The sequence below is a fragment of the Equus quagga genome, chromosome 12, assembly GCF_021613505.1.
Source record: "Equus quagga isolate Etosha38 chromosome 12, UCLA_HA_Equagga_1.0, whole genome shotgun sequence".
Classification (NCBI taxonomy): Eukaryota; Metazoa; Chordata; class Mammalia; order Perissodactyla; family Equidae; genus Equus; species Equus quagga.
Window position 1 is genome coordinate 28,850,366 of NC_060278.1, and position 15,577 is coordinate 28,865,942.

Genomic DNA, 15,577 nt, shown 5'->3' on the forward strand with positions numbered 1-15,577 from the left:
TGAAGTCTAATTTGTCAACTAGAAAAATGTTATCCTTTATGGTGTTGCTTTCTGTGTTCTGTCCAAGAAACCTTTTCCTACCCCTAAGGCGTGAAGGTTTTCTTCAGTCAGCTTTATAGTTCAGCTCTTCATTGACTCCATGATCTGTCTCAAGTTAGTTTTTGTGTCTGGTGTGAGATGGGGCCATGCTCCTCTCCCTCCCTCCATACCCACAGTCAGGTGTTCACATATCATTCCTTGAAGACTCTCCTTTCTGGACTGGATTTCTCTGGAGCTCCACTTTTGGCTAGTATGAAGAAAGTCATAAGAGAACATTGACTTCTCCCACCCTAACCACAAGAAAATGTCAGATATTCTACAAAATCCTCCTTTTCTGTAGCCTATCTAAGAGTGGAGGGTGTAGGCACCCATGTGAACTGAATCTCAAAGGATGTTCCCCGGGGGAAATGGTGCCACAGATCACTTCACCAGTGGCAAAGCAGGGAGAGGCGGCCACCGCAGGAGAACGGCGATGTTGTAGTCATTTGTTAGTAGGTATGTGTGGGTTGGCACAACAGTCTGGAATAAATGGGACCCTGAGATGCAAGCTCACTTGCAATCTCTTTCCACAGGCCCCCACCAGGTGCTCACAGGAGAGATGGGGGGCAGGAGACCACAGAGCCCCTCCCAGCTAGGAACCCTACCTCACCCCACCCCACCCCATACTCCCACATTCTTCTCTCAAAGGACGTGAAGCCTGTCCATGCTGGGGGAGAGGTGGGGGCCCAGGAGGCAGAACCCTTCTCTTGCCAGGACAGGGGCAGGAGATGCTCCCACCTGACAACCTTCCTCCGACAGGTACCAGAGAGTCTGGCTGTCCAGGGGGAAGAGGCAGGAACGCCAAGAAAACCAAGCCCCAAAGCCGAATGCAGGGGACCAGTCTGTGTCAGATCAGAACTGAACACACCCTGCTTTCATGGGGAGCTCAGACTGAGTAAAAAGCAGAGGCAGCGACTGCTGGGCCCGACAGGCCCGACAAGCGCACGGAGACAGGCCCGGTCCCCAGCCCCTTTACGCGACTGCGGATGTTCCCTTCCAGTCCTAATCAAGTTATGTCTTCAGTGGGTCTCTCTGAGCTTCTTCTTTTATTTTTTATTTTCTTTTATTTTTTCAAGGAAGATTAGCCCTGAGCTAACATCTGCTGTCAATCCTCTTTTTGCTGAGGAAGACCGGCCCTGAGCTAACATCTGTGCTCATCTTCCTCTACTTTATATGTGAGACGCCTACCACAGCATGGCACTGCACCAGTGGGTCGGCCCCTCAGCGTCTTCTTTTAAAGACATCCCTTTAGGTCAGGCCTACCCTGGATAGTCTCCCTTTCGATTAACTCGTAGTCAGTGGGTAGTGAGGTGTCCCTGGGAGGATGTTCCAACATATTAGCCATCATACAGGGTCTGGGTCACTGGGCCACCTTAAAATCCTGCCTGCCACCAGCTCCTTGGATGGCCAATATGCACAGTCCTGTTTGAAATTCCCATTTGAGAAAGTCTGGTGAAAATTACACAGTCTGTGGAATTAGAAAGATCGGGATTAAAATCCTTACCTGCCACTTAGCAATTTAGAATTTTGGGCAAGTCACATACATTCTCTGAGCTTTAACTTTTTTTTTCTTAACTGTAGATTACAATACTTACTTCACAGGGTCTTGGGGCCAATAAATGGAATAACATGAAAAGGGTTTAGCATGGCATCCAACATATGGTACATGTTTAATGAGCGTTCATCAATTCTCACCTCCTCCTACTCTTTTTTTTTTCTATAAAACTTTGAGGTAGAGCAACATATTTTCCCACTGTCATCGAGCATCTCAGAGTTTATCACATTATTTTAAAGAAAGAGCCCTACAACAAGTAAGTCCTAGATAGACACAAATTCTCCCCCTCCAATGCCCCAGAAGCATCATGGCCATTGTACATAGCATGTTCCACCTGTTGATAAATTAAGTTGAACATCTATTAAAAACTATCAATAGAGAGCTTTCCTTATTATCTGTTCTCAGCACTAATAGTCATTTTAAAGAGTGAATCTATATCTTAATATCATATAGTAACTGATGTTCTGGCAATGACACCAAAAACAAAATAAAACAAAAGTGGCTTCTTGCCCGACACTGGGAGCACCCTCAGTCAATATCTTGGGAGCCTTACTGGAATGATCCCTAGAACAGATTTATAAGACTCCTCTTAAGAGCCTCTTTTGAATCATCTAGAAAGTTAGGTTTAAATTGCGAAACTTATGTTAAATAATAGAGTATGTTTTTTTCCAAATGTGGCAAAGAGAACTTAGCGGCATAAAATAAATGAGTGTCACCAGAGGCATGAGAAAAGAAGAAAGTGGAGGAGGGAGTGGATGTGGGTGGGGGATGTGAGGACAGGACAGGACTGTTAGGGGGTGCATCACCTCCCTCACCCAGGACAGTGACAAAGAGTCTGAGACAGTCACACAGAATGAGTCCGGCCACTCTGAATATGGTGGCTTACGTGGGCAGCACGACGACTGAAAGAAGAGATGGGCAGACGGAGACGAGTGGAGAACAAGGGTCATTCTCACCAGCTGGAGTTGACTATTTTCTCTCCACGACTGGGAGATGGAGAAGGGATGGGGGAGCCAGAATCTCCAGCGTGCGGCATGACAAGGAGGTTCTTTTGGAGTTACTGGACCTGAGTGAGGGCCCAACTGTGCCTCTGACTGGCTATGCGACCTGCAAAGGTGACTTCATTTTACTCTCTGCATTCACTCATCAATTTTTTTTTTTAAAGATGTTACTTTTTTCTTTTTCTCCCCAAAGCCCCCCGGTACATAGTTGTATATTCTTTGTTGTGTGTCCTTCTAGTTGTGGCATGTGGGACGCTTCCTCAGCGTGGCTTGATGAGCAGTGCCATGTCCGCGCCCAGGACTCAAACCAACGAAACACCGGGCCGCCTGCAGCGGAGTGTGTGAACTCAACCACCTGGCCACGGGGCCAGCCCCATCAATTTTTTTTTTTTTTTTTAAAGAGAGTTATAAAATAAATATCAACAGCAAAGTAGGAGATGGATGAATGTTGAATAAGTGAATATTGCCTTCAGTTTACTGAATGAATATTATTTCCCATGAACCAGGAATTTTAATATGTCATCTCTTTTATTCCATCAAACTAATTCTGTTAGACATTTTTATCATCTATTTCATGGACGTGGCCAAGGCTGCACACGTGGTGTGGACAACCAGAGTCTAAAGTCCATCTTTTTATACTATGCCACAATATGGACAATCAACTATTCTTGTTTCATAATTTTCTTTATCTGCACTCTATAGAATGTAATTTTGTCCTTGTCTCTCATACGCACTTCCCCCTCTGAACGACTCTGGCCTTGTGACTCTTCTCTGCTGCTCTTTTTAAAAATCAGGTGCTTAGATCGCATCCTAATTCTTTTTCACATAGGAAGCTGAACCTATTTCCCCACCAGATCGTTACACACACCAGGAGTGGCAATGCCCTCGTTTTAAGACATCTACAATCTCCTGCCTCCCCCACCAAGAGGAACTTTTGCCTATTTTGTAAATACATGCCTATTACAATATTACAAAATATTGCCTATTTTGTAAATGTATGAATCGCACATCCCTGGCCAGTCACAGGGTGGACCATATACGTGTTGAATGGCTACTGGGCACACTGGGAAGTCATAGAATTTAGTGTCTTTGAAATCCAGTGTACATATCCTGTTTTCACACCTTTTTGTTTTACTTTTCTGAAAAATATCATTTTGAGGGTACCTGTATCATGTCCAATTAGGTTCCCTCTTTTAAAAATAAACTATATACTCTTCTAAGTAGTAGGCAGTGCATGTGAAAGACACGCACAAATATATATTCTGTGGGAATGGAGATAAAGAAAATTATTAAACACTGAATAGTTAATTGTCCAAAAGGTAAATAAGGATACCCCAACCCTGACACCCACAAGCATTGCACAGAGAGCCATTATGGCTTCCGGACTTGGGCAACTTCTTCCACCCTTCACCTGACTCTCCTCCATAGGGTCCAGGATGCTGGCCTTCACTTGCTGGCCATGGGATTCTTGCTTCCTTAGGCAATTGCCGCTAATTATGGAGAAAACCCTATCTCTGATATAACCACACTCTCAGAACCATTTCCCAAATCCTACCAGTTGTGGACACCAGGCGTTTGGGTCAACCTATGGATAGTTCAAAGCCAAACCATTTCCATTCCTGGAAATAGACTCAAGGCACAAGTCTCATCTGGGGAGGGCCAGCCATGCTCTTTGTCTCTGGGATAAAATACGAGGAACACAGGCATCGATTCATTTTGGATTGTCTTCATAGACCCTAGAAGATAATAACCTTTCCTAACTCTTGGTGCACAAAGGTCCCTGCCTAGGATTACTCAGGGTCATAATCCTGGTTTATTCCAGTCTGCTCTAATTTGCTAAAATCTGATATCCAAAATCCTCGCCAAATTCTTTTACATACTCCATTTTTTTAAAAAAAATTTATTTAAAAGGATGTTCATTAAGCTCTATTTTGAAGTAGAAATGAAAGTAGCAGCTATAATTCAGTTTTCCACTTTGGATTTAAAAATGCACATTCTTCGTGTTCTTGGCGTTTTTCTTGAAAATGAACATGATGGTATATTTTAGGAGCTAATTTATATGAAAAAAAAAAACCCACACTGAATGTCAGCTTCGACCTCATTTAAATTGTTTACACATTCATGGGAAAAGCCTAGTTGTTAACCTCGGGGAGGGTTCTTTGAGATTACAGCTCTGCAACATAAACAGATTCCTCCCAATTAGAGAAATAGACTCCACATCTTCTTAGAAGGAGGGCTGTCTATGGTAAGTAACAAAAAGACATTTTCAGTTACAGTTCTCTGGTTCTCAAACTTTAGCCGGCAACAGATTCACCTTGTTCAGACACAATGGCCAGGACATCCCCCTCCACCCCCTTCACAGCCCCCCTCCCCCCAACTTTCTGATTCTGTACGTTTGGGGCCCTGCCCTGGAAAGTGCATTCCTAACAAGTACACAGGTGGTGTGGATGCTATTCTGGTCCTGGCATCCTACTGAGAACCAGTTATAGGGTAACTCTTTTTTTCAATGCAAAATTCGTTCCCAGAGAATCAGTGTTAACCCTAGGCTTTATCTTAAAATAACCCCTCAAGAGCCCGCACAGCCAACCTGGGCCTGGGGCAGTTCGGGTCCTATTGCTGCAGGTCAGGCAGGTATCAGGCGCGCAGGTGTGTCCCCCAGGTGTGTGCCCACCCCAGTGAGAGGGGCCTAAGGTGGGACTCTCATTCACACCCAAAGCATCCCTGGACTCCAGCAGATCAGGCCCCTCCCTGCCGGGCGGCCCCGCCTCACCACACCTGTGGGGTCAGAGCCCCCTGTCCCCACCCCCGGTGACTCCGGCGGCCCCGCCGAAGGCCTGAGGACGGAGGGGGACGGAAGGGGACATGGAAGGAAGGAGGGGACGGAGGGGGACAGGGCAGCCCGAGGTTGGAAGTGACGACGCGGGACAGGACGGAGGGGACGGAGCACGGAAGCACGGAGAGGACAAAGGAGAGCAAGGCGACCCCGAGGTTGGACAAGTAGGGACAAAAGGGACAGAGATGAGTCGGGTGGCGGGGACCCTCCTGCCCCCTTCAGCCTAGCCGCAGCGCACTGCCCGCTCCGCCTCGTGATGGGGACAGGGACCGGGGTGACCGGGACCTGGGCGACGGGGACGGTGGGGTGCCCAGCCTTGGTGACCGCGATCGGACGGGCCTGGAGGACCGGCTCCCTCCTCCTGCGGCGGGCGCACTGGGCCGCCAGGCCGCGGACGAAGGGGGTACGTGGACCGGGGCACGGGGACGGAGGGGACCAGCCGGCTCCCTACGCCGGGCCGCGGGCGCACTGAGCCGCTCGGCCGCGCACCTCCCAGCGCCGACTCCTCCGGCGCGCGGCGGCCCGCGCCTTATATACCCTGCTAAAAATAGCCTGCGAGGCCGCCTTCCAATCAGAGCCGCCTGAAGTTCGAATTGAGCCAATGGCGAGGGCCGTGATGGAGAGGCTCGGTCACGCCAGGCGGGGCCGCGGTGAGCCGCCGCCTGCCATTGGCCGGGGCTGACATCATCGGCGGGCAGCCCCCGGGCCGGGCGCGGCGTGATTGGGCGGCGCGCGGGGCGGGCGCCGGGCGAGTCACGTGGGGGGAGGGAGTGGGGGGAGCCAGGCGGGGAGGAGGGGGAGGCTGGCAGCGGAGCTTTGAATAGGGAAGTTTTGCAGGGGTTACGTTTGCAGTCAGTCCGGTGTTTGCAAATATTGTGTGGGCTCGCGAGCGCGTCTCTGGGCTCCGGCAGGATCCGAACCCGCGGCGCCTAATTGCTGCGCGTTGAGTTTGCATGAAACTTCCCCAGGCGCTGCAGACACGGGTGCCGCGCTCCCGACTCCAGACCGCACACGTCCCTGTTTTCCCAACAGCAGTGACTGTCTTTTCCAACCCGACATGGATGTACTCCCAATGTGCAGCATCTTCCAGGAACTCCAGATTGTGCACGAGACTGGTTACTTCTCGGCGCTGCCCTCCCTGGAGGAATACTGGCAACAGGTAAATAGGAATTGTCGTGTGCCAGGTGCCCCGGTGCGCCGAGGAGGGAGTGTGCATGCACACAGCCAGGACGGTGTATGGTTGGAGGCGCATTTCTTTTTCTTTTTTTTTAATGGTTTGGGTAAATTTAAAAAAAAAATTAAAATAGTTAGTCTTAAAACGTACTCTGCTGCCTCCGGTGCGGAAGGCACTTTAAAAGGGCCTTGTACAGCGTGGAGTGGAGTTGTCATTGGAGTGGGGCGCAGTAGCGCTTCGTCGCTCCCGGTGCTTTTTGCCCGATTCTGGGGCTTCCGAACTGCATCCTCCGGAGGGCAGACCCAGCTCCGCGGCCTGAGCCCGGCCCGAGCCCCTGGCAGAAGTTTGGTGCTTTTACTAGCTCCAGACTCCACAGCTGGATCTTGTCATAGGAACTTGCATGGACTGCCAAGGGTTCTTCTTTTTTTTTTTTTTTAAAGGGATTTTTGTTTTTGTTTTGCTTTTTGGTGTTTGTACATAGAGTTCTTTTTTTTTTTTAATTAAAAATTTCGCCAGCGAAACATCTACCAGCGCCTTTTCTCTGCCAGGCCATTTCCAGTTTCTTTTCCCTGTTTGGAATCTTTAGGATTTACCTCCATCTGCCTTGTTTTTCTTACCTGCTTCTTTTGTTGACCAGGGAAGGGGGAAAAAAAAAAAAGCAATGTTTGCACAACCAGTGACTTATCAGTCATATGACAATGAGCCTGTCCGAATTGCTTCAAGTCTGAGTTTGGGAGAAAGAGTCTCAGTTTCCGGCGTTTTTTAAAGGAACTGGAATTTTTGGCATTGGACATTTAAGAAACTTAATTTCTCCCCCCTTCTAATTCGTTAGGCTTGCCTGATGGGAGAGATTCTGACACTTGTCCCATTGTCTTTAAAAAGACAGAAGGAGGGTTTGAGATTGTCTCTTTGCCCTGCTTAGGCTGTTTGCTTTTTGTCACAAAGTGAATTAGCAGATCAGATATATTCTGTGGGTTTCAAAGCCTAGAAAGCTTTTAAGGGGGATGAAATGCAAAGTGTTGCAACCTTCACATGCCTGCTTAATTGTTCACAGCCCTCTCCTGCCTTCCTCTCCCCTCCCCCTTCTTCCTCCTAAAGAAGCTGCTCCCTAGGACGTGATTGAAATTGATCTAAGTAGTTTCCTTGGGGCATTTGGGATTTGGGCCACAAGCCAGGCTGAGCTCCCGGTTGCCTTCAGAGGCTTTTAAACTCTCCGAGAGCTCCAGTCTGGTCCCCACTGCTCATCAGTATAATGGAGATTTTAAATTAGCCAGATTATTAAAGTTTAACAAGATCTCGGTAAATGCGCTTTCCCTTTTCTTTGGAACGTCAATAAAATATCTTGCCATCTCTCCTCAGAACACTCTCCTATGCCCTGTAACTCAGACGTCTGATTTAAGGGGTAAAGAGAAAACTGATTGTTTTTTCCTCCTCTGCTTGCTCATGCTTGCTGTGTGACCAGTCTGGGGAGGGGGAAGGGTGCGTGTTACATGATGATGGAAGGCACATTGCTAAGTAAGCAAGCGTGAGCCCTGTGGGTAGGCTTTGCTAGTCCTGAAAATGATTTGCTAAAAAGAGCAGAGCTTGCTGTCGAAATTTAAATCTGTAGAATTGCAGTAGTATAGACGACCTTATATGGTCATGCAGGCAATTGATCCTAGTGAGGACAAGGGCAGACAAAATTTAATCCTAAAATGTTTCCTACCGTTTTTCTTTTCCAGTGGCTAGAAAGTTTGAGATGGTGGGGAGAGGGGATGCTGGTCTCTCGGCAGTTGTAGCTTCTTGAAAGGTTGGTTGTGGGGCTGGGGAGGGGGTATTCTGTCCACGACATGACACACTGCATGTATATTTGAACTGGGTCCTTTTTTGGCTGCTGGTCAGAATTTCAAAAGGAAGTCTCCTTTGGCATTGCGTGAAAGAAATAGAGTGATGACTCATACAGTTGTACTCTTGGCCAGTAGATAAAGTTCTTGTCCATTGTGGACTCCCAGCAGGTCTGGGGAGTAATTTCCCCTCCTGCATCCTTTACCAGAGCAGATGGCCATTCTGGAATTATTTCTCCACTTGTGTTGTTGAAGCTCTTGTTTTTCTCTGACCACGGTGGAAGTCGTTAAAGTTGTATGGCCCTGCACTTGGGAATGGCATTCTCTGAAAGCCTACTAGGTCTGGGCTAAGGAGCAAATGGGTGGTTTCTCTGCAGCTCCATTGATGTCCCTGAATACAGACCATCAGCTAGCTGCCGTCTGCTGGCTGAGGGTAGCCCTGTACTGTCAGCTGTGTCTCCAGAGGGAGACACATGCAGAGTCAGAGCACAGTGCATTGCGAGCAGCGCATCCTTTCTGTCCTGTGCGTGTGAAAGGAGGATGGCTGGGGCTTTTCCTTATTGCACATGGTTTTGAGACTGTCAGAGAGCTGGTTAAACCTGTTGGGGGGGTGTGTGTCTGAGGCTGGTTTTCTTGCTGTGATTTACAGAAATTCATTAGAACCATCAACACTGGTAACTAAGAAAAAACTGGCTGAGTGAACATCACTCCTTGTGGCCCTTGGTCCAACATGGGGAAGCCAGGAGAGGTTTTCTTCTGAATTCGTCCCCCTTCCCAGAAATAGCCTTCCTCTCACCCTCCTAAAAGACGGGGATTCTTAATTACAAAAGGTTTTGCGCCCATGGTGACACGGCCACTGTTGATTTGCCCTTGGTCCCTGCATGTTTTCGGAAATGTGCTTTCGGTTCCGTTTTCTCCGTTGTCACAATCACGTGCCTTCTTGTGCTTCCTTCCGCACAGACCTGCCTGGAGCTGGAACGTTACCTCCAGAGCGAACCCTGCTATGTGTCGGCCTCCGAAATCAAATTCGACAGCCAGGAAGATCTGTGGACCAAGATCATCCTGGCTCGGGAGAAAAAAGAGGACTCAGACCTGAAGATTTCCCCCAGCCCCCCGGAGGAGGCTCTGAACAGCCCCGGCTTTGGTTACAACCTGGAGACCAACAGCTTGAACTCGGACGTGAGCAGCGAGTCGTCCGACAGCTCCGAGGAACTCTCACCCACCACCAAGTTTACCTCCGACCCCATCGGCGAAGTTTTAGTCAGCTCGGGGAACCTGAGCTCCTCCGTCACCTCCACGCCCCCTTCCTCTCCAGAACTGAGCAGGGAACCTTCTCACCTGTGGGGCTGCGTGCCCGGCGAGCTGCACCCTCCTGGGAAGATGCGCGGTGGGACTGCGGGGAAGCCCGGGGACAAGGGCAGCGGGGACGCCTCCCCAGACGGCCGGAGGAGGGTACACCGGTGCCATTTTAATGGCTGCAGAAAAGTTTACACCAAAAGCTCCCACTTGAAAGCACATCAGCGCACTCACACAGGTCAGTGCCTCCCGCCACCTGGGAGGTGGGCCGCTGGCGGGCGCCGCTGGACTGCGCCAGCCCTGGGAGGGGGCCGGGGCGCCGCAGGAGGCGGTCAGAGCAGACGCATCCTCACCTCCTCAGTCTTTCCCCAAAAGAGTGGGGTCTCTGGGGAGGACAGAGTAGGAGCTGAAAGACTGGACACGTGTGCCCGGTGAATGGTTGACACTCTCAGAGTAAACAACCAAGAGGTAAATCCCATTATCCATCTACACCCAATCTCCCACCCACTTCCGCCAGCCGGGTCATCCCGGCCCACAGTGCCCGTCTCCAGGGTCCATGCATAAGGCTACCTGGAGTTGCATCTGAGTTTTTGACATGAAACTCAAGGGTTGGAAGAGAGAGTGCTGGGCATCGTGGAGGACCCCGGATGGATGCTGGCCTGAGGGTTGAGCTTGACCGATAGACTCCATACGAAGCAGTATGGATCCATGGGGACTTCTGAGAATTTCTCTGTCTCATGCTGACTTTGTTATCTCGAACCAGTTAGAACAAAAACCAACTTCTTAGTAAAATACTACAACCCAGGTGGAAGTTGCATTAGAATGACCATGACAGTCTAGAATAACTGGGGAGGAATCACAGAAATCTCAGAGCTGGGAGACATCTCTGAGATCAAGTCACGCAAACTCTCCTCTTCCCGGCAATGGGGGGCCATTGCTGAGGCCTCAAGTCAGGGTCCTGACACAGCTCATGGCCCCGCCGGGATCGGGACCCGGGTGCCCTGGAGCCAGGCCCTATTGGTCCCAACAGCACACCATAGGACCGGCTTTGGCAGAATATTTGTGTTCTTGGGTAGCACTTTGAGGGAATTCATATTTATAATCTGCCCAGGGGCTGAAGTCAACCTGGTCATTTGATTGTCATTTAGAAAGTGCTTTGAAAAGGCTTTGCAGTGGGGTTTCCCAGAAACTCATGACTTCAGTTCTGGAGAAATGTAGTTTTCTGGAGGAAACTACAAAGCCTCATTCCACAGGGAAGTGAGTAAGGAACCAAATAAGAGCTTGAGTGAAACCGTTTCCATGGAGAAGGCAATAAAACCCTGCCCTGGCCAAGGCTGTGGGTCCAGTGGGCGGACACATCACCTCGGAAGTATTTCTCCGCTCTGAGTAATTGTCGTCCCTACACGTTCGCTCCGGTTACGGTCCTGCGGGCTCTGCCGAGCCTGCCTCCCTTCCCCTGCACTGGGAGATGGTGGCTACCTCAGGAAGGGGCCCCCACATGCACTTTGTGAGTGGCAGCTCCTGTCCCTAATGGAAGCATATTCTGAATTCCTGAGGCCACCGGGCCCCTGAGCTTGCTAATGAGTGGACTTGGTCGTCCCCCCCACCCCACTGCTGCCGTGTGTGTGTGTGTGTGTGTGTCTCACAGTAGCCTGCCCTCGCTGTGCAGTGAAATCACGGTGCACTTGTCCTTTGCTCTCTTCCCAGGAGAAAAGCCTTACAGATGCTCATGGCAAGGGTGTGAGTGGCGTTTTGCAAGAAGCGATGAGTTAACCAGACACTTCAGAAAGCACACTGGTGCCAAACCTTTTAAATGTTCTCACTGTGACAGGTATGTGCATGCAGCTTCAGGCACAGGATGCCATCACCAGAATGGGTAGACATGCAGTGACCCTGAGGGAGGGTACACAGCTTCCTGTCCTCTACTGGCACCTCTGTTTTCAGCCTAGGACTTTTACAAAAGTCTCTAATAATGCTAGTCCCAGTTAGGAAGAACCATGTCCTGTGTGCCTGAGAATAGAGTGATGTCACTCATACTTTGAAGATTGGCCTTCAGCCGTCTTCAGAGTTGGAAACTGGGCAGTAAGGTCAGGTGACATGCTCCAGAGGGCGGATTGGAGACCTCCTGAATTTATAGTCCCATCAGCTGGAATTCCCCACCCCTGAAAATGAATCCTGAGGACCCAGTGGGTAGGTCTTCCCTGCCAGGGGGGTCAGGGGGGCGCACGGGGCGGGAGGGCTGTACCCCGAGCAAGGGCTGGAGACCTGACCTTGTCCGTGCTCGTTCGCTCCGCAGGTGTTTCTCCAGGTCCGACCACCTGGCCCTGCACATGAAGAGGCACCTGTGAGGGAGCAGAGCAGCGAATCCTGCAGGCTCAAAAGGCTTCCTGGCTGAGAGACGGCCGTGGAGGAGGGTGCGAGTTCCAGCCAAAGCATGCCATTTTGCACCCCACCCAGTTGCCTCCAGGACCTCTACGTGGATGGTCTTTCGAGGGCGAAAGAAGTCATGTCAGAAGCGGCAGAGCGCCCGTGGTGTGTGGTGTTTGGGTGGCCCTGGACTCGCCACTGGTACCTATCTTCTGAGTGGTCCCTAAGCCTTTGCCGTGAGCATGTGCACTGAGGATGTGAATGTTTGGGTGACTGTCTGGAGGGTCTGTTACGGACTGTGTGGTGAGGCGGCGTCTTTCCCCTTGTGTACGAGACTGCAAGAGACAGCAGAAACGTAGTTTGAATGTTTTGTGTGTGAGGAGCATACTGTGGGATGAGATGACCACCAATTCGTTTCCTGGGGGGGGGGGGGTTTGCCCCTTAGAAAAAAAAAAAAAAAGAAGAAAAAAAGAAGGGAAAACCTGGAGGGCGGGAGTGGGCGGTCAGGCCCCGAGTGGGTTGTGGGGGGGGACCCCCTTTCCTGTGTGAGAGGAACGTCCGGTGTCTGGTGCAGCTATGGAACGTGCAATGTGTCAAGTAGCTTGTTTTACTGGCTACCACAGAGCTCATTTGTTACCCGTTGTATAAGCTGTGTATTTACAACTATAACACATTGATAACTTTTCCTTATCAGACAAAAGTAATGCATGGTCTGGGGAACTATCTGCTTTTCCATTTTTAAATCAGGACTACAATTTGGATTCCAGTTACTGAGCAGCTAAGATACGATTTGTCAGATTCCGTGATCCCTGGCCATCTGGGCCTGGCAATACCCAATCCTTCCCCACTTCGATTTTGTAACACTCCCCTTCCAGAAAGGTGTCGTGCAGCATAGGAGTATTTTTGAAATGATTCCGAATTTGAATTACCTTTTTGGAGACTTCCGTGATGCCCTTTGAAGACGTTGGACACAGGTTGGGTGTCAAGGATTCAGGGCTGGGAATGGCTGGTCTAATGTCCATTAGACTAAGAACCTAAAATTTTTCTCAGTTGGGTGGATAAAACCACTAAAGCTTAGAAACTGTTTTCTCATGCAGCTAAGTTTCTCTTATTTATGCCTTGAGGACTAATTTCTGGTTTTCTAGCTGTTAATGCACTGTAGATCTTAATAATGGTGCCTTACGCAAGCGGCCCCAAATCAGGGGCCTCCTACAGGGGAATGGCTGATGCATGCTTTATTAAGGCTCTTTTTTCACCTGGCGTTGTACTGTATCAATGTATAATACAGAGAAAAAGAATCTCTTCACGGTCCTCCTTCATAAAGTCAAACAGAGAGATGGAAACTCCCCAAACAAGTCAGTATTTACTCAATGTTTTAGACAACTTGACTGTCAGTGTTAAAGTGGAAAACACACGAGAATTGGAAAATCGGACCATTTCTGTCACCATGAAACTTTCATAGAGACTTTGCACAACAGTTGCATAGACCACACCGGCTGTATTTAATATGTAACGTTTTCACACATATTAAAGATACAGAAGTATAAACAACCATCTTAACATATTTGCTTAAAAGGCACAAGTTTCACATATCTATCTAGCTATCTGTTGGTAATATAGAAAGTACATTACTTTTTTAAAAAGTGGGCGGAATTCTTGTGTATGTATATTTGTGTGTATAGTATGTGTGTGTGTGTGTGTATATATATATACATATATATATAGATAATATATAAATATTTTTTTAAGAAAAAATTAGAATGTTTAGCTAGAAAATTCCACAGCCTGTGAAGAACTATTTCAAAATGGCCATAAAGGAGGTAAAAACGAAAACTGTAACTTTCATAAAAGCTTTATCTTTCATTTAATGATTTGCTACGACTCTTGGCATTGACGCTATTCCGGACTGCTGACTTTGCTTGTCATTATTGGCAAGTCTGGAATATGGGCCACTCAGAAGTGGCATGAACAGAATACTAGCCCATTCGTTGGTCTCAGACAAACTAAGGTTTCGGTTTTGAATTTCAGCCTTATTGGAAGATCTAACTTAAGAGTAAAGTAATCACAGGGATTCTTTTTTAGAACAGTTTTTATGCAGATGAAGCTATTTTTTTTTCAGCACATAGATACTTCCAGTTTTTCCAACAAGTAATTTCCCGGAATTGGCATACCACAGTATGGAGAGCTGATATTTCATCCAGCTGCTGGCTTGTGGGTATGGATCTTTTCTTTATATATATATATGTATACATATATATATATATACACACACATATACATATATACATATATATATACACACACACACATACATATATATACACACACATATGAGTCTGGCTGGGCTGGTATTTTGTTTGATCTTCCTGGAAATGAGCAATGATGGAAACTCACATAACTGGTTTTTTATCTGGGCTGACGAATACACTTACCTGAAGAACTCATTTCATTTTGCTGAGGGGGGAAAAAAATGCACTTTTTTCTTTTGGCAATTCCAAATCCAGGCACTTGATTTGTTGGATTTTGGAAAACTCCTTTTTTGGCCGTGCTGTGCGCTTAGCCATAACAATTCCATTAAGCTACAAGGTAAACAAAAGACAAAAAAGAAAAAAATAACAAACTTGCACTGGCTTGTCTCACTTACGAAACCTGGTGGAGTGGCTGGATTGGGTGGGGCTGGGTGCCATGTGTCAATGCCTGTAATTTTCATAATAAGCAAGTACATGAAGAATTACATTCTGTTCAGGTGATAACTGAGCCTCAATCAAGCAGAAACTTTTTGCTTGACATTAAAAAAAAAAAATTTCTATTAGTGAAATTTCTTTTTTGTTTTTTTTTGGAGCACCCTGTTATCTAAAGAATCTTTGTAAGATTTTTGTAAAATTTTGTTTTACAAGATTTTATTTGAAATTGTTTTTTGCAAGATTGTTATATTTCTGTATGAATGTATTTTTTATTGGAATAACATAAAAGAATTCTTATCAGCATCTCGAGTCTGGTTTTTTTTTTCGGGGTTAGGGAGGGGGGGCGTTGTGGAAACAAATTCCTGCTGTGTTCCTCAGCCTGGCTCCTTCTTGGGAAATCTCCCTCGTGTGACCTGAGACCCACTTGCCTGCCTCACCTCCCTTCCTTTTGGCTTCACAGCCTGTCCTGGGAGCCGACACTCCTCCCTTGAAATGCACTGAATTCTCGTCTCCAGAGTCTGATGAAAGCACCCCTAGGCTCTGGGGCACAGTAGGAAAACACTTGCTGTGTTTCATCTTCCTGTCACTCGAGCCAGGGGCATACACTGGAGAGGCATCTGCGCTATGAGAAGCTTCCCCTTCACTCGTATGGGCTCCAGCAGCCCTGCCACAGCCAGGCAGTGACAGGCCAGCCTGCTCTCACCTGGCCCAGATGTCACTGAGGAAAGTGTCAATGACAGAGGAGAAACAGCAGACCCATCCCCTT

At 48.2% G+C, this 15,577-nt stretch overlaps 1 protein-coding gene across 1 annotated transcript; it reads left to right on the top strand.

Moving 5' to 3' along the window:
• The first annotated feature begins 6,290 nt into the window (after nt 1-6,290).
• Nucleotides 6,291-15,114, top strand: KLF6 (KLF transcription factor 6). Its single transcript, XM_046679024.1, has 4 exons — nt 6,291-6,626; nt 9,425-9,998; nt 11,468-11,591; nt 12,057-15,114. The coding sequence occupies exons 1-4, from the start codon at nt 6,525-6,527 to the stop codon at nt 12,106-12,108; spliced, it is 852 nt and encodes a 283-aa protein (XP_046534980.1). The 5' UTR covers nt 6,291-6,524; the 3' UTR covers nt 12,109-15,114.
• The last annotated feature ends 463 nt before the right edge of the window (nt 15,115-15,577 follow it).